This window comes from Equus przewalskii, chromosome 9 (assembly GCF_037783145.1).
Source record: "Equus przewalskii isolate Varuska chromosome 9, EquPr2, whole genome shotgun sequence".
NCBI lineage: Eukaryota > Metazoa > Chordata > Mammalia > Perissodactyla > Equidae > Equus > Equus przewalskii.
Genome location: NC_091839.1, coordinates 74,609,886 through 74,632,860, shown reverse-complemented (window position 1 = coordinate 74,632,860; position 22,975 = coordinate 74,609,886). Strand labels below are relative to the sequence as shown.

The window sequence follows — 22,975 nt, the reverse complement described above, 5'->3', positions numbered from 1 at the left end:
TGTGTGCCAAGCCTCATGTGAAATGCTTTGCGGGTGCTCTCCAATATATTCTTCATGCCAGTCCTGTGAGGCAGGCTGCATTTTCCCTGTCTGATAGAGGAAGGACCTGTGCTTCAGAAAGGAGACATAATGTACTCCAGATCACACCCTTACCGTGCGTTAAACTGGTTGGTCTGAGCCCATCCATGTCGTTGGGAACAATCGTAAGCTTTATAAGTGTTTTATCTTTCCTGAGAGCTGTCTGTTTCCTGAGGGATGAGAATCTGCACAGGATTAAGTTGTCAGGCAGCTGAAAAGGAAAACAATTCTATTTCATATAATTTATGAAATGTTTTGGATTGGGGCTTTACGGCAGACTGTCTATTAATAAGATCGTTATACTCAGGAAATTAATTATTTGAAGTTTTATTATGCTATAGGATGTATCAGAAAATTGGCTAAAAGTTTCAACTTTTTATGACAGGATTACTCACTATCAGGCAAAAATAAAAGACTTTTCAGTTTTCATCTCTGTGTTTTAGTTTCTTTCCTTGAATATTTACAATGTTTGTCATTGAGATATGTCACTTAAATTCAGTGTTTTCCAGATTTTTAATCTGTAAAACATGGCAAATGAAATGATCTGTAAGCTCTCTAAATCCTGCACAATTTCATGAGATTGTGGCCACTCACATGACAGAGAAACATCAGGAATGTAGTATCCTTGTATCTCTCTTTTCTTTCCTGCTTCTGATTGTTACTTATTGGAACATTTTTGAGACAGCAGGTGTATACTAAGGTGGAAGTATGTTCTTTTCCGCTTTTCATTAAGGTGAAAGTAGATAAATAAGGCATTTATTGCCTGAGATATATATCTTTTTAAAATGTAATTTAAAAAAAATAAATACAGTGGGTATTAAAAAAAACCCTACCACTTTCCTTTGTAGTTAAAATTGAGTCTATTTTGAGGATTAGATATATATAAGTCTAATGGAAATAAGGCTTATACATTTCGATTCATTATCTCAGAACATTTGGTATAACAGGCAAGGTTGTATTAAACACCTTCATGGTAACAAGATGTGTCGGTGAGAAGGGATAAAATGCAAGGAGTGTAGACTTCCCTTGCATGACAATTAGCACATATGTTATCTCTCCAGTCTCAGTTATGTACTGAAGAGGAATCCTAGACAGTGTTGGAGGAGAAATAAATTGGAAAACATTCTTGTTTCTTCTGAGGCTGAGCTTCACATCATAACTTAATTATTTGTGTCTCAGATGTTGGGATTGTCTCAAATGTCAGTGATTCAATTAGCCGATCCTTATTGATTCCTGACCTCTTCTTAGTACAACGCTGGATGCTGTGGCTTGAAGTAGAATAGGATGTTGTCATCAGCAAGATGACTTGTCTTCTTGAGGAGATGGCAAACACACACAGAATAATTAAAAAATAGACAGCAGGATGAATGCAGCTACTGCTCACTTGATACCTACTTTGTGCCAGTCTCAGAGTTAAGTATTTCATGTATATAATGGGAACAAAAATGCTTCTTCTTTCTCATACCTAAAGGCTCAATTCCCTTTGGTGTCACATCAATGAGAATCATATATTCCTTATCAAAAAGTGTGTAAAATAGCATGCATTCACTGAAGACTCCTTCACATTTATGCATATGTATATATGTATCAATGCGTTTGTGTGTGTGTATGATGTATATCATAATAAGCGGCAAACTTGCTAAAAAAGGAAACCCTCTTTCTATGACTCCTCAAAGTTCCTTATCACATAGTAGTTGCCCTAATTTTGTGTGTCTCTGCAAAAAGTAATCACTTGGCTTTATATTTAGAGACCTACCTTTCTCCCCATTCCTCTACATTAAGGATAATTGTTTTCTGTTCCTCAGGTAACTTTCTGCTTTTTATTAAATAAACAAATTTATAGTTTCTCTAGATTAATTAAAAAATTCCCCCCCTTCATTCTCCCGGTCCGCAGAGGTGTGACAAAAGGTGAGGAATACAAACAAAAATCCTCCTTAGAAATGAGAGGTGATTGGAGAGAGTTGAAGAGAGACTGTGAATAGTCATGGTTTAATTTGGTTGAGTCTGGCAGCATATGTCTTACATTATAGTGTATCAGCTTATGTTTTACAGAATTTTGGCAAACACAGATCTCCAATTGTTAGCGAATTCAGGATAAGGATCCTGATATAACTTCAGTTAGTTTTTGAAAGATGAGTGTGATTTCTTTGGGTAAGTGATGATGGGAGGGTTTCTAAGAGCAGGAGCAGCATCGGTGGATGTAGAGAGAATGGTGTAAGAAACATCTTCACCTTGGTCCTATTGATCAGGATACAGTTGACTTGTTTACAACAGGGGATCCACGTGAGGGAGTTAGGCTTCCTTTTGAGTGAGAAGAGTGAGGAAGTATTTTTGACTTAAGAAATCAAAGCACAGAAATTTGTTGTTGTTGTTTTTTGTATGCAATATTTGAAACATTTAAAGGGATAAGTATATTCCATGTATGCCTCCCAAAATTTCTATAAGGCAGGTAATTATCTTTATTTTGCAGATAAAGAGCCCAATTCTGTAAAGTGGAAGTGAGTTGTGAAGATCACTTAACTTGTAAGGGGTAGAGCCAGGATTTGAACTAAGTTTGATCTGACTTCAGAGTTCATTCTCCTAACTATATGCTTAGAAAAATAGACAAAATTGCAGATGTTTCTTAGTTTAAGATCTGTCTTGTTTATTTCAACTGGACTTGGGAGAAATAGGAACTTTGCCTTTGTATGTTTTGTCAAGCAGCTAAATATGCAAACTTTGTTTCACATAATTTATGAAATGTTTTTGGATAAAGCATTTAAACAGCTGGAATTTCCATTTAAATTTTTTTATTCTAAGGAATTGTTAATAGAAGCCTTACTGTGCTGTAGAGTTAACTTATATGAATAACCTTTTTATGTAAATCAGGTCATCTCCTATTTCTTCGTTTTATATTTTTCCTTAAATGTTACAAAACCTTGTATTATTTTTTTTTTTTTATTTTAAAGATTTTATTTTTTCCTTTTTCTCCCCAAAGCCCCCCAGTACATAGTTGTATATTTTTCGTTGTGGGTCCTTCTAGTTGCGGCATATGGGACGCTGCCCCAGCGTGGCCCGATGAGCAGTGCCACGTCCGCGCCCAGGATTCGAACCAACGAAACACTGGGCTGCCTGCAGCAGAGCGCGCGAACCTAACCACTCGGCCACGGGGCCAGCCCCAACCTTGTATTATTTTTATTGATAGCAATCTATTGATTTTTTAAAAAAATTTTATATAGACATTTATATCATCTGTCTGACTTCATTGTTCAGGATATCCAGAACAAAGTTTGATAGAAAAATAGGAGACATCTTTCTTGCTTTTCTGAAATTAAAAGAAATATTTGTGAATTTTCACCAATGAAAAATGATGATCTATGTAGGTTTTGAATAACTGTGCTTTTTCAAAATAAGAAAGATTTCTTCTAATCGAAAGATTTCTTCTTTGAAAATGTGCTAGAATGAAATTGTTAAAAAGATGACTTTTAAAAGTCTCCTTTAATTTATAACAGTTTTTCCTGTAGTTCTACCATTTTAATTTTGTTCACAGTTTGAATTTTCTGCTTTACTCTAAAAGTGGGGATCACTTTACAATTTATAATACATTTTCATACAATTTATAAGACCCTATCATTCAGCCAGTACCCAGCTATTCAAGGAAGATGAGGTGGTGTTGGGGCAGAGCTATATGACTACGTGATAGGCTTTTTTTTTTTTCCTTGGCATAACTATGTTCAGTTTTTAATATTGAGATAAATAACCAGTAGATGATTTTTCTTCTTCTTGGATATAGCTTAGCAGGCAATCACAATTGAGTGTCTTCTCCATTCACGATTTTATATAGACTCGGCTTTTGGGCTGTTGCCAAGATGGTATAGGCACTTAGGGAAAACTTGTTCTTAGTAACAAGTGGGGGCTGTCTTCATTTACTAATCATTCCTTATTTAATTCATCTACTTTCTTAAACCTTACGTTGTCACGTGAATAATTTGAAGTGACTTACTTCTAAGATAGTTACCCAAGTGGCGAAGATAAATAAGGAAAGAAGATACCTGATATGTAAGAATGCAAACATGATTGTAAAATCAACTTTCCAGCAAATAAACGTAAATTTTCCAGCCACAAAGGCCTACATTGCTGCCCTAGTTGAGCCCAAGTTAGATGCAAGTTCTGGCACCAACTTGAAAAGGAAACACGTCGTTACTTAGGTTTTACTTTACGACTTTAAGGGGGAAGGAAAGCCTTTCCTGGTATTAAATTCTAAAGTTGAGGGTGAAGAGAAAGGCATAGAACATCAAGTGGTGGTTCCTATTTTAAGGGAGTGAATCCCTCCAAATGTGTTTTTTAAAAAGTGTTTTTCTTCAGAAAAATTAAAGTCCTGGGTATTCTTCCAAAAAAAAAAAATGAATTTAGCTTCATGTAGATGTACTTTTGTTCCAGTGTGCTTTTGCTCCTGTTTTCTTACTTTCAGTTCTCTGGATTGTAAGTGATAAGTTTTCTTTGGGGCTGAGTTTATTATTAAGTGAGCTAGGGCAGTGCTTCTCAAACTACAATCTATAAAAATGTTCTCTGAGTTCTATGAAAGTTTTAAAAATTGTATGTTTTTATTTTTGTGAGTCTAAAATTTAATATACACATATTGAAGAGAGTCTGAGTGAATGAGAAATAATTCAGAGGTATTATTTCCATTTGTGTTGATGTTATGTCTGTGTTAAATGGAAGTATGAACTGCATATTTGTTTAGAGCACATAACAAAGTTTAACAATGGTTCACTTAGAGAAAAGTAATGGGAGACTTTAGTTACCGCGTGGCAGATAATACCTGCCACAAACATAGGAAATTTGTCATAAACTGTGATAGTTATGCCAGCCAGTATCACTGTTTTTTACCGTATATACTGTGCGGCTGCTGAATTTGTACACATTAACTTGAAAAACCTCGTTAATAAATAAGTAAACACTTGAGGAGAATTTTTATTAAGCAGCTTAAAATTTTTCCTATGATTGTATTTTAAAATGCATTATTAAATTTATTGGTCCATCAAAAGCATGAATCACTGGCTAAAAATCACTATCCAAGAAAAATAACAAAGATTATAATATCATTGACTCAAATGATGTTTTCTCATGAGCAAAAAAAAAAAAAAATCAAACCCAAAAGTGAAATGTAAAATATAAAATAAATATATATTGTTCACTATTTAATCTAATATTTGCTACTTTGATTTCACAAAACATAATTTATGTTAAATAAGGATTGATTTAAATACATTGATTTTTACATTTGTTTGTATGAGTGAACTCTTACTCTTAAGTTAGTACTCAGATACTTATCTATGCATAGTTTAAGTTAACGCTGAGGTCTGTGAGAAAGTTTTCCTTTTTAAAGATTGGAATTTTACTCATGTTTGAGAAACACTGAATCAGGGGTTTACTCTTAAACTGTTTTATGCCCACAGGGATTTAACAGAGCGTGCTTTCTTGCACATTTGGAGGTTTTTAAGATAAAAGTAATGATGCTTATCCACTTTCTGGGTCTCTTAGAAAGCAGTGATTCCATAAAGAAATTGTCTTGAAAGAAATGTTCATCAACAAAGAAAGTCCTGAAACCCTATCTGCTTGCCGTGTTTATGTTATGAGCCATATGGGTTTACTCTGACAGTTCAGACCAGCGAATTCTTAGCTATTTTTACTGATTTGACAGAGATCCAAGAAATAGTTTATACTTAGACAAAATGACTTATCTTAGGAGGAAATTCTAGCCACTGGAGAAATCTTATCCTTCTTGTAGGTCATCTGGACAAATCTATTTAGTTTGTCTAAGAATTTGATTCCTCGGGCTTCTGCCTCTTCCTTTTGCTCAGCCCCTTAACAGCTTGCATCTCTCCCACTACCACCCTCCTCCTCTGGTTTTGTTTTGGAGGAGGCTAATGGTAGTGATTTTGAGCTTTGGATTTCATCCCAAATGTGATCCTGGACAACTAGAAAGGTGGATGAAACCACTCTCCCCATTACTATCCTAAGGACCTTGACCATGAGGTCATTTCTACCTGTAAAAGAAGAATCAGAGGGGCTGGCCCCGTGGCCGAGTGGTTAAGTTCGCGCGCTCCGCTGCAGGCGGCCCAGTGTTTCGTCGGTTCGAATCCTGGGCGCGGACATGGCACTGCTTGTCAGACCACGCTGAGGCAGCGTCCCACATGCCACAACTAGAGGAACCCACAACGAAGAATACACAACTATGTACCAGGGGGCTTTGGGGAGAAAAAGGAAAAAATAAAATCTTTAAAAAAAAAAAAAAAAAAAAAAAAGAAGAATCAGAGGCCCTGTGGTATGCTAGTGCCCCTTGTGGGACCTTTTCTAAATCTAAGGACCTCCTTGGCCCCAAGTCCTTCCTGGACTCCCAGTGTTGGTATCAGTATGAAGTTCTTCACACAGCAGATGGCACTGCAGCTGGCTGATCACCGTGCACTTGTTTGTTACCTTCTCATTTCTTTCATTTTTCAGGTGTGGAAGGATATTTATGTGCTTTTCTGTGTTCCAGGAAACAATTTTAGGCCCAAAACTATTGTGGAGAGGAAAATCACAATGGTATTTCCATCACAATTAGTTCAAATTTTGTCTCTCCGGATACATATGTATGTTTTAGCGTCTTGTCAATTTTTTCTTCCCCAGAACACATTGTCTTTTAAATCAAATGTTGATCAGGATAAATATACAACACACTCAACAGGGGATTTTAGTTTTGTATTTGAAAAAATAAATCAGGGGATGGCTGTTCAGATTCAAACATGTGTTTAGTGAGGGTCAAGAGGTGAGTATACTTGAGATACCCACACTGGTGGTATGTGCTTGTGAGTACATTATTAAGTGGCTTTCAGCCAGCTGCAGACAGAGTCTGTTGTGGGGTCTTGGAAATCACCCAAATTGTTCATTGCTGTTGAAATAACATTTTGGTAAAAGATAGTAAGAACATTTTTAGTTATCGGAGTTAGCCGTAAAGTTAGAGGTTTAAAATGAATTTCTCCTGTGTCTTCTGTAGTATTTCTATCACTCTTATTGATAAAAAGGTTTGCTACTAGATTGCTGCATTCAGTGTTCCATAGTAACGTACAGTGTGGCATTAATTCAACTAATTAAATTTACTCTGTTATATTTGTAAAAGATTTAAGATTTTGTTGAAAAGTTTTAAAAAAGCAAAAAACATCGTAGTATTATGGAACTTACATGTGTAGATATATGTGCAGATGATTCACAAATGTGTTTATGGTTAAGATCTTTCCTCTGCAATACAGATTCATATATCCAGCTGCCTACTTGACGTCTTCTCTGGTATGTCTCAACGAAATTAATGTCCCTTCTTCCTTAGATAATATTTATTATTCTTTTTGGCAGCCTTTTCTATATTTGGTGAGTTTCTTGCCTTGTGAGTTCTCATGGCCTGAGAAAGAAGTCAAACGCTTACCTTTTCAGCCGTCTGTATAGCACAAGATATCGACAGATGACCAAATCTCCGCCGTTCAGACCACCCAAAGGAGCTTTGACTAGGAAACTGTTGACTGCAGAAAGGAGGCTTCTTGAGGATATCCTTCTGCAGAGATTGGAGGCCTAGATATCCAGGGACAGCAAAGTACAGGATCCAACCTGGGTGTTGGGAGCAGTGTTATGTATGTCCAGCAGTGTGTCTCCATTGGAGGGATCCTGGTATATTTTGGTCATTTTGGGGGCTTCCTAATGTCCTTTAATAAGTTTCTTTTTTTTGCCAAAAATGATACGGTAGATTCTACTATTTACAGTAAAGAAGTGGAACTGACCTTTTCCCCAGGGTTTATCTTTGTCCAGTATGCTGACTCTCAGGGAATGACACCACTGTCTATTTGGGTCTATAAGCAGGAAATAGTTGTACATTCTGGACACCTATCTCTTCTTCACTTCTGTGTCTTATCATTTTTTCTTCTAAATCTTCTTCTATGTCTTCACTTTTATATGTAACACTAATTCTTGCTGATTTTTACCTCTCATTTATTTCTTTATTTTTTTGAGGAAGATTAGCGCTGAGCTGACATCCGTGCCCATCTTCCTCTACTTCATATGTGGGTTGCCTGCCACAGCACGGCTTGGTAAGCAGTGCGCAGGTCCACACCTGGGATCTGAACCGGCGAACCCTGGGCCGCCAAAGCAGAATGTGCAAACTTACCTGCTGTGCCACTGGGCTGGCCCCTGATTTTCACCTCTCATATAGGCTTTGGATTGTTGCTTCACATCCTCTCCATCGTCTACTACCATCATTAAATACAGTTTTTCTCTGCCAGAATGGTACCACTATTTCCTAACTGGTCTCCTTTATCCACTGTGTTCACTACCTCATCACCGTTTTGTTGTCTACACGGTCGCCAGAGTATTTTTCCAAAATGTAAATCTGATTTAGAATAGCAGCCTCCACTTCCCTCAGCTTAAATCTTTCCTGTGTCTTTCTATAATTTTTAAGATAAAGGCAAAACTCCTTATCTTTTCCACAAGGCCTTCTTGGTCTGTTTATATCCTGCATCTCCATCCTCCTCTCCCATTTTCTTTTATCCAGCCAAACTTTCAGTCTGTCTTATTCATTATAATCCACCCTATGCTAGGTCCCGTGCACAAGTGGTTTCTATTGCCTGAAATGACCTTCCTCATTCTCTTCAGTTAATAACCCTCTTTCACTCTTCAGTTCATAGTTCTAATCTCACTTTCCCAGAAAGATCTTCAGACCTTCTGAATGAGGTCATCTCTTCCCATTATGTGATCTCATAGCCAACCTCTCTCTTATAGTGGTTTCCACAGTTTTGTTTTGACATATATTTGTTGATGCTTTGATCATTATATGATGCTTCATCCATGTGGAAGAAGCCCCATGAAGGCAAAGTGCTGAAATGGTATTTGTTACAGCATTTTAAATCCATGCTCACTAGGTTTTCCATGCAATTTAAAAATATTTAAATTATATTATTCATTTGTAAACTAGACTTGTCCACTTTGATAGATAGTATAATATAGAAGCTAAAGAAGATAATTTTAGTATTAGATTTGGATTGACTTGTAAGCAAGTTGCTTAACTTTTCTAAACCTCTCATTCTTCTGTGTAATATTTAGTGTTTTACATATTCTATATCTCACTAGAATGTTGGATGAATTAAATAAGGTATTTTTACTGTTTTATGTAGTTCTATTAATTAATATAATCCAGTTAGCCTCCATCATCATTTCCATCAATGGAATATCTGCTGTGTGTAGCTCACCATGCAGACAGGCATGATAGAAGCAATAGTTTTTCAGTTTACTATTGAGTTTGGAAAATTCCAGACGTCTAGCCCTACAAGGTAGGAAATGTAAGATTTGTTAATTATCTACTAAGTGTATGATCAATCATAGGAATTCATGAGAAGGTGGGAATTGAGCTCCCTGGGGAGAAAAAGAGAATACAAGCCTTCTAAGTAAAAAGGAGGGGTAAAACAAGGCAAAAATGTGTATTGTATCTTTATGAATTGTGAACTGTGAGTTCACGCTGGTAATTCATGGCAGGTAAGCACTGCAAGGTTTGTGCGGACCCGACCTGCTAGGACTTTGCGTTCCAGACGGAATGCATGGTCTTCTCTGTGTCTGGGCATGCAGTCGATTGCTTCGCCCAGTAGATCGTGCTGCCTCTAGTAGTTAGCGTGATCACTGCCCGTTCACAGTGCTTGCAGAGTTTAGTCACTGCTTGTGGTGCCATTCAAGAGCAATCCTTTTTTAAAAATTTAAGTCACTTAATCAATTATTAATGAGATAACTTGATAATATTACAGTTAGAAAAAATTGTTGGAGACATAGCCTTCTTTCTGGTTATTCTCAAGGGAGAGAGATTTGATTCTGTTCTTAAGGTGTTTCCATTTATCTTATGAATCTAACTGAAATTCTGAAAGTACATCTCAATAGTAAGTTGAAAGATCTGAAAGTCGAATTGTTGAAATTACTGAAGTTCCCTCTTCCTTTCCATAAAAGAAGGGCACTCCCCCTTGGGGGAAGGTGGGGAAACACCTGTGCTTGATTGTTGGTCAGAGCTCCCACTGTTCCCTGCATTGGCTGAAACTATTTCCTATTTTAGCTGCTGCAGTACACCCCAGAGGGAAGCTTTAAAAAGGCTGTGTGGGAACTGAAGCTCTGCAGTTTCTCAGTGTTTGTGTTCACCCATTGAGCCTTAAGTTAGCATTTGTGAAAACATTAAAGTACAATCTCTGGTTGCTCTCAGGGCAGAAGGAGTGCTGTTGGAGTGGAGGTCACTTGCATCATGCAGCTTTCCTGGTTATGTTTCAAAGGAATGTTTTGTTGGAGGACTATCCTTGGGTGATTGTGTTTGTTAAGAGGAAGTTGACGTAATTGTATGCCAACAGTCAGAGGAGTATTTGCATGCTGCTCCTTTCCTCACCATTGGCGAACATGGCATTTCACAATTGACCAAGTGTGTTTGGTGATTTTTTTAAAATAACAGCTGGATTGGCACCACTGGAGATGCAATAGCTTATCCTAGAGAACAGTGATATGACTGAGTATTATCCTTTGCTCTAGTATTGGGAACTAGTAATTCTGTTAGAGCTATCTTAAATTAGTGTAGGGTCAGGAGACTTCAGAAGGGTCTCAGTTTTTTTTTTTTTTTTTAATTTTACATCAAATCTTTGAATTATAGTAGATGAATCATCTTGTGACTGAATGCAACAATCTTAACGTTTGAGGTGATGATACCATTTTCTCTTGCCTTTTTATTTTCTGGGACCTTAGTTTCTTTTTTCATATTTGGATGGTTTCATACTTGGAAGCTACTTGGGGAGACAAAATAAATTATAGCCCCATTTTGTCTACCACGCTGTTCTTCCTTCTTTTCTCCTGTCTTCCCAGATCTTACATTTTAACGTGTAAGCACGTAATTCTTCTCTTTTTCTGCTCTCACTTGGACTCTTTAGTGTTCTGTGCTCAGTTTCTCGTTTTTTCTCATATCATATGCTCTCAGCCTCTGCTTTTCTTTTCCTTTGTTTGTCTTAGGCAGTCTAAGGCAGGCACTGTTTTCAAAAACAAGCAGACACATTTTTGGTTTAGATCATACTTTGTAAATAGAAATATAAAAAGATTTTTATTTTACTTTGATAGTTCCCATTTCTGTACTCCTTACAACAACCTCTCAAGCAGTACTTTTATTATATCTGAGATGTTTCTCTTTTTTCTGGGCCTGAGATTTTCATCAGTAGAGGAGAGGTGGATAGTTGGATTTGGTATTCTCAGAGCCAGGCTGCAGAATCAGGTCTCTGGCTTCGGAGCCTGAATTCTTAACCATTTCATAGACAGGAATATGATTTCTTTTGGATGATAGTGGAATATATGTCATTCCTTCCACTCAGGTCTTTTATGAAGTGTCTTCTATTGTAATGAGGAACTTTAATGGTCCAGGAAGCAACTTCCTTGGTTGGACTGCTCCTTTAGCCTGATTACCCTTGAAACTGAGAACCCGGTTGAGAAATTGATCTTTAACCGCCATTTGCTTATTCAAGAGTAGTTGTTGTCTCTTATTATTAATTTTGAGTCAAAACAAAGCCTAGCTTTTCTAATATATTAAAATAGATTTTCAGTCCCTTTAGACATACTGTAACTGCTGAGTAGAATATTTTGACTTTGGGAATATCCAGTTATATGGAAATATAGAAACACTGTACGCTCATTCTCTGCTGACCTTGAGTTCTGGCCTTCCATTATTAATGGTGCTGAAGTATATCCCGACAACACGCTGGAATTGTTAGTATGATATTTAGTCTTCAGGCACTTTCCAGAGACTGCAGGCTGTACTACCTTCTCTTACTTTTCGTTGTTGTTTCCAATCTTGGTTCCTTTGAAGAGGCAAGTGGTGATTGCGAAATTGTCCGCAGAACAACATCTTTCTTGCCTGTTGGGGCAATATAATTCTGACTATTCTCTCTCAAGTTGCTTTTCATTTTAGCAGCTCCTTCTCAAAACATTTCAGTACCACATCACATAAGAACTGTGCAGATTGGAGAGCCCTGGGGAGAGTGCTAAGATTTCAGAAATTGGGGAAATCTTAGAACAGGAGATCTTAAACTTAGGGCTGTGAATTCTTTACAGTTGTTGGTAAGGTGGTGTGTGTATGTGTGTTGCCAGGTAGAGTATTCTCTGTTTACCTCAGATTTCAAAGAAAGAAAGGGTGAGAAAGGAGGGTTAGAAAGGAATGGGAAGGACAGAGCTCAGAAGGAGGGTTGACACATTGGGATGAAAGGGTGGAGGTGGAGTTGGGAAGAAATGAAAGGGAAGGGTTGAGAAAGGTTCTGCTGTCATTGAACTGGAAGTTTCTATGGGTACTACTCTTTAACATCGTCATCTTATTTTTTACCTTTGAAAAATATTCTTTTCATACATTTTTCCATGTTATCGTCTCTACTGTTCGATAGGAAAGGAATGAATATGTCCTAAGGAACAAATGTTAAGGACTTCTCGAATCAGTGTGCTTCAGCACCTCATGCAGACAATCTCATTTAGTGCTGACGGCAGAGCTCAGGAGTTTAGGCATCTCAAGATAAGGAAACTAAGACAAGGAAAGGCTAAAGTATTTGCCTGAGCTAGACAGTTAAATAGATGGGTAGGAGGTGGCGAAAACTGCAGTTTTGGAAGATCCTGGAGAGAAAAGCACAGCAGATTATGAAATTAGCCTCTTCTAAAGAGGAGGTAGAGGATGTTACCACTTGTAATAATCATCTTGCACAGGTTTTCTACATGATACAGATGAAAATGAAAATTTGTGTGGTCAAAGTAGGAGCCAAGTAGATTCATGCTTGTGCTTTCTAAGATATTGTAGGAGGAGGAGATTGAACTATAGCACAACGTTTGACTCAGTTCCTAAATCTTAACATGTATCAGATAAACTCCCTAAGGGCACTAGTCTCCCAAGACAGAGAAATATTGTGCTAACTTGACCTGAAACCTTTGTAGTGTTTTGTGTTGTCTGAAAGTTTTAGAAGCTGCTCTCTGAAATCAAGACATTTTTCTATTTTCAAATGTAAGTTGGCTACTTAGACCGAATAAATACGAAGTCCTTACTCTCAGGGATTACAAGAAATTTTATTCCTGTAGAATGTGAATGAAGCAGTTTCTGTTTTGCCAGGGCGATGAGTGGAACATTATAGGGAGAATAAAATTGGGAATAGAATCCTGTGAAGAGGCCAGTTCAGTCCTGTTGTGTTGAAGTTTGAGGGCTAAGTTTGCTTTTTCTAATCTGACATTTTATAAAGTGTGCCTCATTCTGCCTTTTGGAAACAAACTGCATGATATAGGGGGTGACCTCCCTTAGAAGAGAAATGTTATCTTAAGAAGTAATAGAATGCAAAAATTTGAAGAATTAATCATAGACTGTGCAAAAAAGTGAGAGAACTTGTGTCAACCTTACCTAAATAATGGAATCTCTTGGGGAAGCGTCAAGATTGAGAGCATTGTTGAAAGTAATTTCAGATTCTATGATTTTTTTACCTTTTTGTTCTGTGGTTGAAAAATCAATACTGTTATTATTTTTGAAATTCTTCATTTTTGCTTGCCTTCAGTTAAGGTCACCAAGAGTTTACAGGTATGAAATCCCTCTGTCTGGTGCTAGGAGGAAATGAGGTTTCTGGTCTTGAAAAGCTTGCACCAGGGCTGTGTGATGCGCAGGTAGATATGGTATATTTGGTACGTAAGAGAGCATTATAAAAAAGAGAGAGAGCATTATAGACATGATATGGATATGCAGAGCAGGAACCACAAATAGATGGTTATCAGATTTTGTCATAAAAACATTCCCCCCCATAGAAGTCAATGCTCCAGACATTGTGCTAGATTTTTCGATGAACAAGATAAATGAAATCTGAACCTTTTGTGAAGTTTTTCAGTCAAGTAAACAAATAAATTTAGTAAGTTGCAAGTACTTTGAAGGAGATACTAAAGAGTGACACGTTAGAAAGAATCTTCAGGGGCTGTCCGGGTGGTACAACGGTTAAGTTTGCACGTTCCACTTTGGTGGCCCAGGGTTTGCTGTTTCGGCTCCCTGGTGTGGGCATGGCACCGGTTGTCAAGCCATACTGTGGTAGGCATCCCACATATAAAGTAGAGGAAGATGGGCACAGATGTTAGCTCAGGGCCAGTCTTCCTCAAAAAAAAAAAAATCAATAAAAATAAAAATAAATAAAATTAAAAAAAAAAGAAGGAACTACTTTAGTCAACAGACCAAGGGATACTTCACTAATAAATGGCATTTGAGCTGAGACCTGAATGATGAAAATAAGGCAGCTGAGGAGAGAGCATTCCAGGCAGAGGGAAATCCAGTGTAAAGACCCTGGGCAGGCAAAAGTTGGATTTTTTTTTTTTAAGATTGGCCCTGAGCTAACATAAGTTGCCAATTTTCTTCTTTTTTTCTTTTCTCCCCAAAGTTCCAGTACATAGTTGTATATTCTGGTGGTTAGTCCTTCTAGTTCTTCTGTGTGGGATGCCAGCACAGCAGGGCTTGATGAGCGATGCGTGGGTCCATGCCCAGAATCCAAACCGTCAAACCCTGGGCCACTGAAGCAGAGTGCATGAACTTAACCACTATGCTACTGGGCTGGCCCCTAGAAGCTTGGATTTTTAAAGGGCAGATGGAACTTCCACTGTATCTGGACCGTGTTGAGCAAGGGGAGAATGGCGTAGGAGATAATGTGAGAGAGGAAGGCAGGGGCCAGATTATGTTGAAGCTGATAGTCGAGCAAAGAGTTTGGATTTTATTCTCGTCGCAATGTGGGGATGAGAAAAGATTAATGGTATGTTTTGAAAAAATTAGTCTGGCTGCTTGTAGAAAACTATTGTAGGGCTGCTAGTGTGGAAATCTTGAAACCTCTTGGGGTGTGTTCTAGTTGTCCTCCTGAGAGGTGACAGGAGCTTGATAAACTTGTGAAATGAAGAGAAGAGAGTGGATGGAGGAAATAGTTTGGAAGTAGAGACAATAGGAATTGCTGGTGGATTCCAAGAGCAGAGTGAGGGAAAGGGAAAAATTAAACTGATTCCTAGGTTCTTAGTTTTAGTAACTTGGTTTATTATGTTACCACCTAATCAGATGAAGAAAAATGAGGTGAGGAAACGAAGCTCGTAAAAAGAAAATGAGAAGCTGAGAGATACTATGAACGATAGGTCAATGGCATTGCCTTCAGAACAAAGGTAACAGCAACAGAAATGCTGAGAGATGTTAATTTTACAACAAAGAAAAAACTCATCCCAGATGGGCTGGGACCCAAATCGTGAGTTCACTTGCCGCTCTTCTCTGTACCCAACAATCCTGATTATTGCTTCTTAAGCTGGCTGGGCTGGAAACTGTCTTCCTGCACAGTGTTTTCAGTTTTTTCACACCAACAGTTTCTGGCATGTTCTCTGTTTCTACTAGGAAAATCTTACTCAATGCCAAAAACTAACTGTTTTGCACAGTGTGTTGGTGCTTTGGTACCTATTCAGAGTGGTCTTCGGAACATATAAAAATGCTTTTCTTGTTAGGGTAGAATAAATTAGCCTTTGGACTCAAACTAGAACTATACCATTGACTCTCCTGGGTCTGGACTTCTCAGCCTCCATAATCGCATGAGCCAGTTTCTTGTAATAAGTCTCTTTCTGTGTGTGTGTGTGTGTGTGTGTGTGTGTGTGTGTGTATACCTTATTGTTTCTGTTTCTCTGATGAACCCTGACTAATATACCCTTTATGTTTATACTGATGTAAACATATTCAGGTTTTTCAATTTTCATTCTCTAGACATCCACCATACCGGGGAAGAGTTTAGTTTCATAGAGTACATCTTTATACCCTGCAGAGACCAAATGAGTGAAGTAGACTCAACAGAAATAGAAGCATTGATATTGTTCTCATTACAGCATGACGGTAAAAAGAGTTATATGCAGTAAATATAGTGGTCGCCACATGTGCTCCAGGTACCACTTTGAGTCCCCAAGACCCTTTCAGGGGACCTACAGGGTCAAAACTATTGTCATAACACTAAGATGTCATTTTTCCTTTTTTTCTCTCCTTTTCTCATGAGTGTATGGTAGAATTTTCCCAGAGGCTACGTGATGTGTGATATTGCAACAGACTGCATGCAGGAGTAAAAATGAGAATCTAGGCATCTTCCGTTAAGTCATACATTACAGAGATTTGCAAAAATATAAAACAGTGCCTCCCTTCCTACTAGTTTGCTTGGTTGTTTTGGAAAACAGTAATTTTTCCATAAAAGTACGTTATGTAAGTTAACATATACTGGGTTTATTATTGTTGATATTAACTGAATTAATAAATGTTTTAGAAATTTCTTAGCTTGAATTCCTAATATGGTCAATATTGATAGATACAGGTTATGGAAACCAAGGCTCCTTAATGTCCTCAACAATTTTTAAGCGTGTAAAGGGGGTCTGTCCTGAGGCTAAAATGTTTCAGAAGTGTTCCCCTAATAGAAAGTTTCTTATATGCATAAGAGTGGCTCTGACACAAAGGTTAAGTGCGTACTTCCAAACATTATGCTCTTCCATCAAATGATTCTGTCTGCAAGCAGCGTAAAGCAGTTCCAATAGTTTGTTTTATTTTTGTAGTTGTTTTGATGTTTTCTGATCATTTATTTCACATCTAGGTGAGACTGGTGCTGCCTCAGCAGTTCTATGTCGTTAGTCTCTTTATCTCCTTCTTATTCGTTCAGTCAACTAACTACCCAACTAACCAATTGCCGAGTATTTATTGAACTTCTATAATGTGCAAGGCCCTTGTTAGATGCTGTGCCAATTATCAATTCATGCCTCACAGCTCCAAATTTGCCCTTCATGGACTGCTCCATGATAGTGGGGCTTGGCCCTGTAAGCATTCTCTTTTGTAGCCATCCCAGTGTTACGCTTTGCCAGTAGAGGGTGCCGAAGGGGCATTTTAGTGGGAAGGAACTTCTCCACCTGGTTGACGAGTGCTTCTATTTTAGTTTCTTCTTGCTGGTACTGCTGAGCTGACAGTTGCCCAGTGATGTGCCCAGTGCCTGCAGTCCCCATGTGAGGTTGCAGTCCTAGTCCTGGCCTGGTGACCACTTGCTGTGGCCCTCCCAGGGTGCACACAGCACACCCCCTGCCTCAAGGGAGTGTTTCCTGCTTGCCCAGCAGCTGTAGACCAGCTCTGGCGTGAACGACCCAGCAAACTTCTTCACCATGCAGTGGGCTGCAACCACACTTCAAGGCAGTTCTGCTTCTCAGTGATCTCACTCCCGTTCCACAGCTGTTCCTTCCTTGGGTACGGGGGTTATTCTTTAGTGTTCTCTTTACAACTTTAGAGTTTCTACCTTCTTCTAGTTAGTAATTCTTTATATGACACTTTCACTGTTAGATTTCCTGTGCACCTTCTCTTTTCTGATTGGACTCTGAATGAATCGAGTGCCTTCTAAGAGAACATTATTACTCTTCTCAGGGAGATAAACAGTCTCTATATATGTTATTTAAAATTTGTACCAATTTTAATTTTACATAATTAAAGGCTAGAATCAGAGAGGCAGAAACCGTGTATCAAAGGGCTTAAGGCAGAGAAAGCTCAGCGTGGGCTGGGGCTGAGGTGGAACCATGGCAGAGACTTGGCTAGGGGCTGAGATGAGGGGAGGCTTTCTGATAAGAGCTTGGGCCCGTCCTGGAGAAGCCAGCTGGCACGGTGTGTGGAGAGAGTCATGAGGACTCTGTCCAAGTGGAGGAGATGGTTGGGAGGAGAAGTAGTGGGAGGTAGTCACAAATGCACTTTGGGGCAAATCATGCAGGCTTGTCAATACTAAGCTGAGAAGTGGAAATTTCTCTCGGTTTAGTTTATAAGGCACATTCAGTGGATTTTGAATAAGAACTGACAATAAAAATCTTATGTCAGTGTATAACAGGATATATATAAGTAAGGAAGTTTTAGGATGAAATTTGGGAACCTACTTATTCATTATTTTCTTTGCAGTTAATCCTGTTTCCTGTGTTGCCACGTTATTTCTAGAAGTATAGCTTAAAAGATAAAATTTCCATTAATACATAAGATCCATAGGGTATTATTTATTCATCTAGATACTAGACTATGGTGTTTATGAATATGGGACTTGCTTTCTTTGGCTATCCTCTTAAATAAAAACTGCTGTTTACTCTAAGTACTTGCTACCTCTCTCTCTTTTTTAATGAATTGAAATAAGAAGTTCCTGAATTTGTATTGTGTTTTTTGAAAGCCAGGATGCTGCTAATCTGGAGGATGCAAATAGGATTTATTTTCAAAAGACAAAATACCTGTGTTTATTTCCTAAGTATTTATCATTATTCTTTTGATGTTCCTCGTGTAAGATAGCATTCATACAGTCTCTCTTCTAAAAAAAAAATGCAATTCTAATGCATGTTTCTTGTAGAACAGTCAGGCAATGTACATAAGCAAGAAGAAGAAAGCAGAAGACAATTACAGCTGCTCCCAATAATGTACTTCACATTTTACTGTATAGTCTTTGTTTTTCTTCAGTCATATGTGCTGCATGTCTATGTGTACCTATATGAATGCACACACATTTACACAAATGTATTTATTTAACATAAATATATACTTATCATAAGTGAGTATAATATTTTATAGCCTGCTTGTTTGACTTAACATATTGTGAATATCTTCCATTACATGGTTTGAATAATATCGTTCTTAATGACTGCCTAATTATTCATCAAACTGACCATGATTTTACCAATTGCCTATTATTGGATATTTAAAATACTTTTGTTGTTCTCTATTTTAAACAGTGTAGTGATGAGATGAGCATCTTTTCTAAGCTATACTTTTGTACATACACATGACTGTTCATCCAGTCTATATTCTTAGCTTTGGAATTGCCAAACCAGAGGATATATTTGTCTTTTAAGGTTTTTGATTCTTATTGCCAAATTGCTCTCCAGAAAGGTTACACTTTTTAAAAATTATTGTAAGCATGTAAGTTTTTCTCTTCTGTCTTAAGTGATATATTAGAGAACTCCATTGCTCAAGAGACTTTAAGGAATGTTTGTAAGGCCACATTAAAGAAGTTACGTTAATTGCAAGTTAGTAATTATCTGTGTGTGCACACAGATATTTCATTACTAATTCTCAGGAGAGCTAAATCACAGCGAAATAGAACTGAACTCTTGTTAGAATTTTGAGGGATTAGTTGGCTGGTAGAACAATAGTAAATAAGCTTAAATTATAACGTAAAGAATGAAGGAAGTGTATGTTGCAGAATTTCCTGACTATAAGGGTTGGAAGCTATTCTGGGAGACTGTAGAAGTCATTTTCAGGAGTTGATCAGAATAGCGTAGTGTTCTCTGTGTTTGAGATGATGGAAGGGAATCTTGTGTCAAACCAGCAGCTCCCTCCACGGGGCCTACCGGGGTAAATTGCGGCTATACGAAGTCAGTTGGCAGCAGGATTTAGATAGCTTTTTGTTGCTAGTTCTTGCTTCTTCCTTTCTGGAACTGTGCAATATTATAATGCATATTATTTCATAGCACTCGGCAAATGCAGCAATAGTCAGATTGAATTGAAAGAAGCCCATTTAGCAGAAACATTCTATAGAAACGAAATATCAGCACTTTAAAAAAAACTTATGTAACTTGCATTGAATGCCCTTGAAATGCTAAATAGTTTGGACAAGGTTTTATTTTGTGACTTTTTGTCTTTCTAATGATCAAATTGGTAATTCCTACAAATTAATATACTTTGCTCATTCCATTTTCTTAATAGGAAAATTATTGTAGCTTAAAAGTGCAACTGGCTGAAAATTGCTAAATGGTCTTAATGGTAAATATCATACTATATAATTAAAATGTGAGTCAAAGTATATTTTATTCCAAAGTTTATTTTATAATGGAGGAAAATAACTCTTTGAAAGCATGTAAGTCATTTAGAAAGCACTACTTTAAACCTAGCAATCAGAAGCCATAATTGATGCAGACTTGTAAAAATAATTTAAAGCCACTACTGCCATGCCATGTCACTGAAAAAAACTGTTGTAGCAGGGAAGAAATAGATCACAGTGTTGTGAAGAAGCTGAGGCCCAATGACGCTAAGTAACCTATGCAAGATCTCAGGCCTGGTCCTAGTTAAAAGCAGTAATTGGCTGCTCTGCTGTGGTGAATGTGAAAGACGCCGGGGCAAATCAGCCCTGGACTTCCCAGTGTGACCATAACCCAGGGGAGAAGCATCCTGATTCGATAAATTGGGTTGGGATCCAAGATATCCTGTTTCAAAAAAGACATCATTTCTCCAAAAATATACATGGCCGATTTATTTGTTAGTGTATATCTGTGAGAATCCAGAAATAAAGGAATTCCAGGTTACATGAGAAGATGAGGACTGGGAAAAATGAAGTGAAAGTAATGTCAGTAACTATCACTGTAGTAAGCTTATTCTGTGCTTTAGCTGAAAGCTCGTCATAGTGTCATCATATGAAATCTTCACAGAAGCTCTGGCCCCTAGTGACGCCCTCATGGGAACTGGTCAGACTTGAAATTTTGGTTTCTTGTGTAGTTGAAGCCCTCTTACCTGCCATGATTTGAACCTGCTGTTGGGGGTTAATTGGACTAGTTAGAGTAGTGTCAGTGAGAGTTTAGTATGTGATGGGTGGAAGGTTTTATGTTTTAGGGAGCACACACAGAAGGTTGGTTCATTCTACAAGTTGGTCAGGAAGAGAGGTGCAGGCGTCATCCTTGTAACACTGGGTTCTCTAACAGTACACCTAATGCGTTTCGGGTAAGTTACATCTAAGGCAAAAAATATTTTACAATAAAATTTGTGTTCTACTTTAAGTGTGATAAATAGGCATATGTACATTTTTTTGTGATGTGTGTCTTTGTTAAAATCCACAGTGATGTGGGAAAAACCAGTGGTTTTTCTGCAGAGGTCCTTGGGCTAACAGCAGCTGATGGTCAAGTCCCATTTGTGTGCTTGGCGCTGGGTGACCTCTGCCTGCAGTGCAGATATCGTGCTGAGGGTGGAACTATGAGGTGTTAGCAGGTTGGGACTCTTTATGTCCTGTGCCTCCCCATGACACATAACCAATGAATACTTATTAAATCAAAGGTAATGGGGTAGATTAATGAGTTTCAAGCCAGGTTCTTGCGGCTCTAGAAGAGCATAGGAACTATTGCAGAACTGTGGCCAATGGCAATGATGATTAGCTGATAGTTTCGTGGGCGAGGCTCCAGGTAGGTGAAGCTACTATGTGTCAGATTCTCAGCTCTAGGAATTTGACATTTTTAAGTTCAGTCCTCACACTTACCCTGCAAAGTATCTTTATTCCCCGAACTGAAGTTCAGAGTGGTCAGTACATTACAAAAGGTCACACAGCTTGTATAAATGATGATCTCGGGATTTGAAATCGGAAATGATTCCAGTGCCTGAACTCTTAGTGTTATGGATAGTCAAGAGGAAAGAGGCACCCTCTATGAAAACCAGGCCAAGAAGTTGTTGCTTTTGTTGGTTCGTTTGATAATAAAACACCTCTGTTTAGTAAGACCAGGGAGTTTTTAGAGTGAGATCTGGATTTGAACGAGGCTCTACCTGGTCTGTTGACTTTGAGTAAGTTACTCATTATACCTCAATTTCCTAATTTGTAAAATAGGAATAATAACAAGTTGTTTTGGAGAGTAAATGAATTAGTACATGTTATGTACTTTGAACAATGTCTGTTACCTACTAAGAATTCAATTCACTTACTTGTTTTATTTCTTTCTATGGGTCTGCTCTGGAGGACATAGTCTTTTTGAGTTACATTTAATACTACTCAGAATGGATTGGTATCGTTTTTAGTATTCTTTCTACTACTATACATTCCCTTTTGCGTATATATCTATTTAGCTTAATTATATGTAATGTCATTTCAGGTTCCTATATGATAGTGGACTCTTCAGATCATGACCCTGGAGAAAAAGCCAGACTTCAGCTGCCTACAATGAAGGAGAATGACACTCACTGTATTGATTTCAGTTACTTGTTATATAGCCAGAAAGGGCTGAATCCTGGCACTTTGAACATATTGGTTCGGGTGAATAAGGGACCTCTTGCCAATCCAATTTGGAATGTGACTGGATTCACCGGTCGAGACTGGCTTCGGGCTGAGCTAGCAGTGAGCACCTTTTGGCCCAATGAATATCAGGTAATCGTCTGTGCTTTTCTGCTTTATGCTTTGAACTCGTTGTATCTCACTGTGGATGTAATACTTGGAGATAAATGCTAGCTGCTGCGAATGAGAGATTGTCTCTTTAGCCCTCCTCCAGCCCTGTTCTTGAGGAAATGTTTGAATACATTGGCACGATATCATCAAAGCAGAGAAAATATTTCCACATATAGATAAAAGTAGCTTTAGGTACAAAACTGGTTGGTTATTTGCCAAAGAGCTACTTATTGATGGATATTTCTGTGTTTCTGTGCAGGAAGAAATAGTCTTTTTGAGTTGAGTGCAATATTCAGACTGAATTGATTTACTGGCTTCTTGAAAATAAACATGAAATAGTGTTTCATGAAATATGTTATCTGAGCGGGAATCATTTTGAATAATTATTTATATTTTTGTTAATTATATGGAGTATAAAAATAAGCAAACAAAAATAAGGAAAATCTGTCCATGTGTCTTTGAATTTTTTTCCCCCAGAAATGTTTGATTTAGTTATGATTAAACCAGATAGTGAATAGTGTAAGTATCTACTTTATGTTTTGTGTGACTGATATTATACGATTTAACCAAAAGAGACCATTTCCCAGTTTGGAGAATCGCTCAGTAATCCTCACTGGGAGGTCCAGTACTTGGAAACAGAAAGTTACCTGTTTTGAAAGTTCACTTTTGTGTTAGATCTTGAGATTTAAACTTTTAAA

General features: G+C 37.8%; 1 protein-coding gene across 13 annotated transcripts in view; it reads left to right on the top strand.

Annotated features, from left to right (window-relative positions):
- The window catches only part of PTPRK (protein tyrosine phosphatase receptor type K), a 503,656-nt gene that overhangs the window by 168,148 nt on the left and 312,533 nt on the right, over positions 1-22,975 (top strand). For all 13 annotated transcript variants that reach the window (XM_008524381.2, XM_008524380.2, XM_008524376.2 and 10 more), the window contains exon 3: positions 21,988-22,259. In XM_008524381.2, coding sequence (XP_008522603.1) covers positions 21,988-22,259 — 272 coding nt within the window. The remainder of the gene's footprint in view (positions 1-21,987; positions 22,260-22,975) is intronic.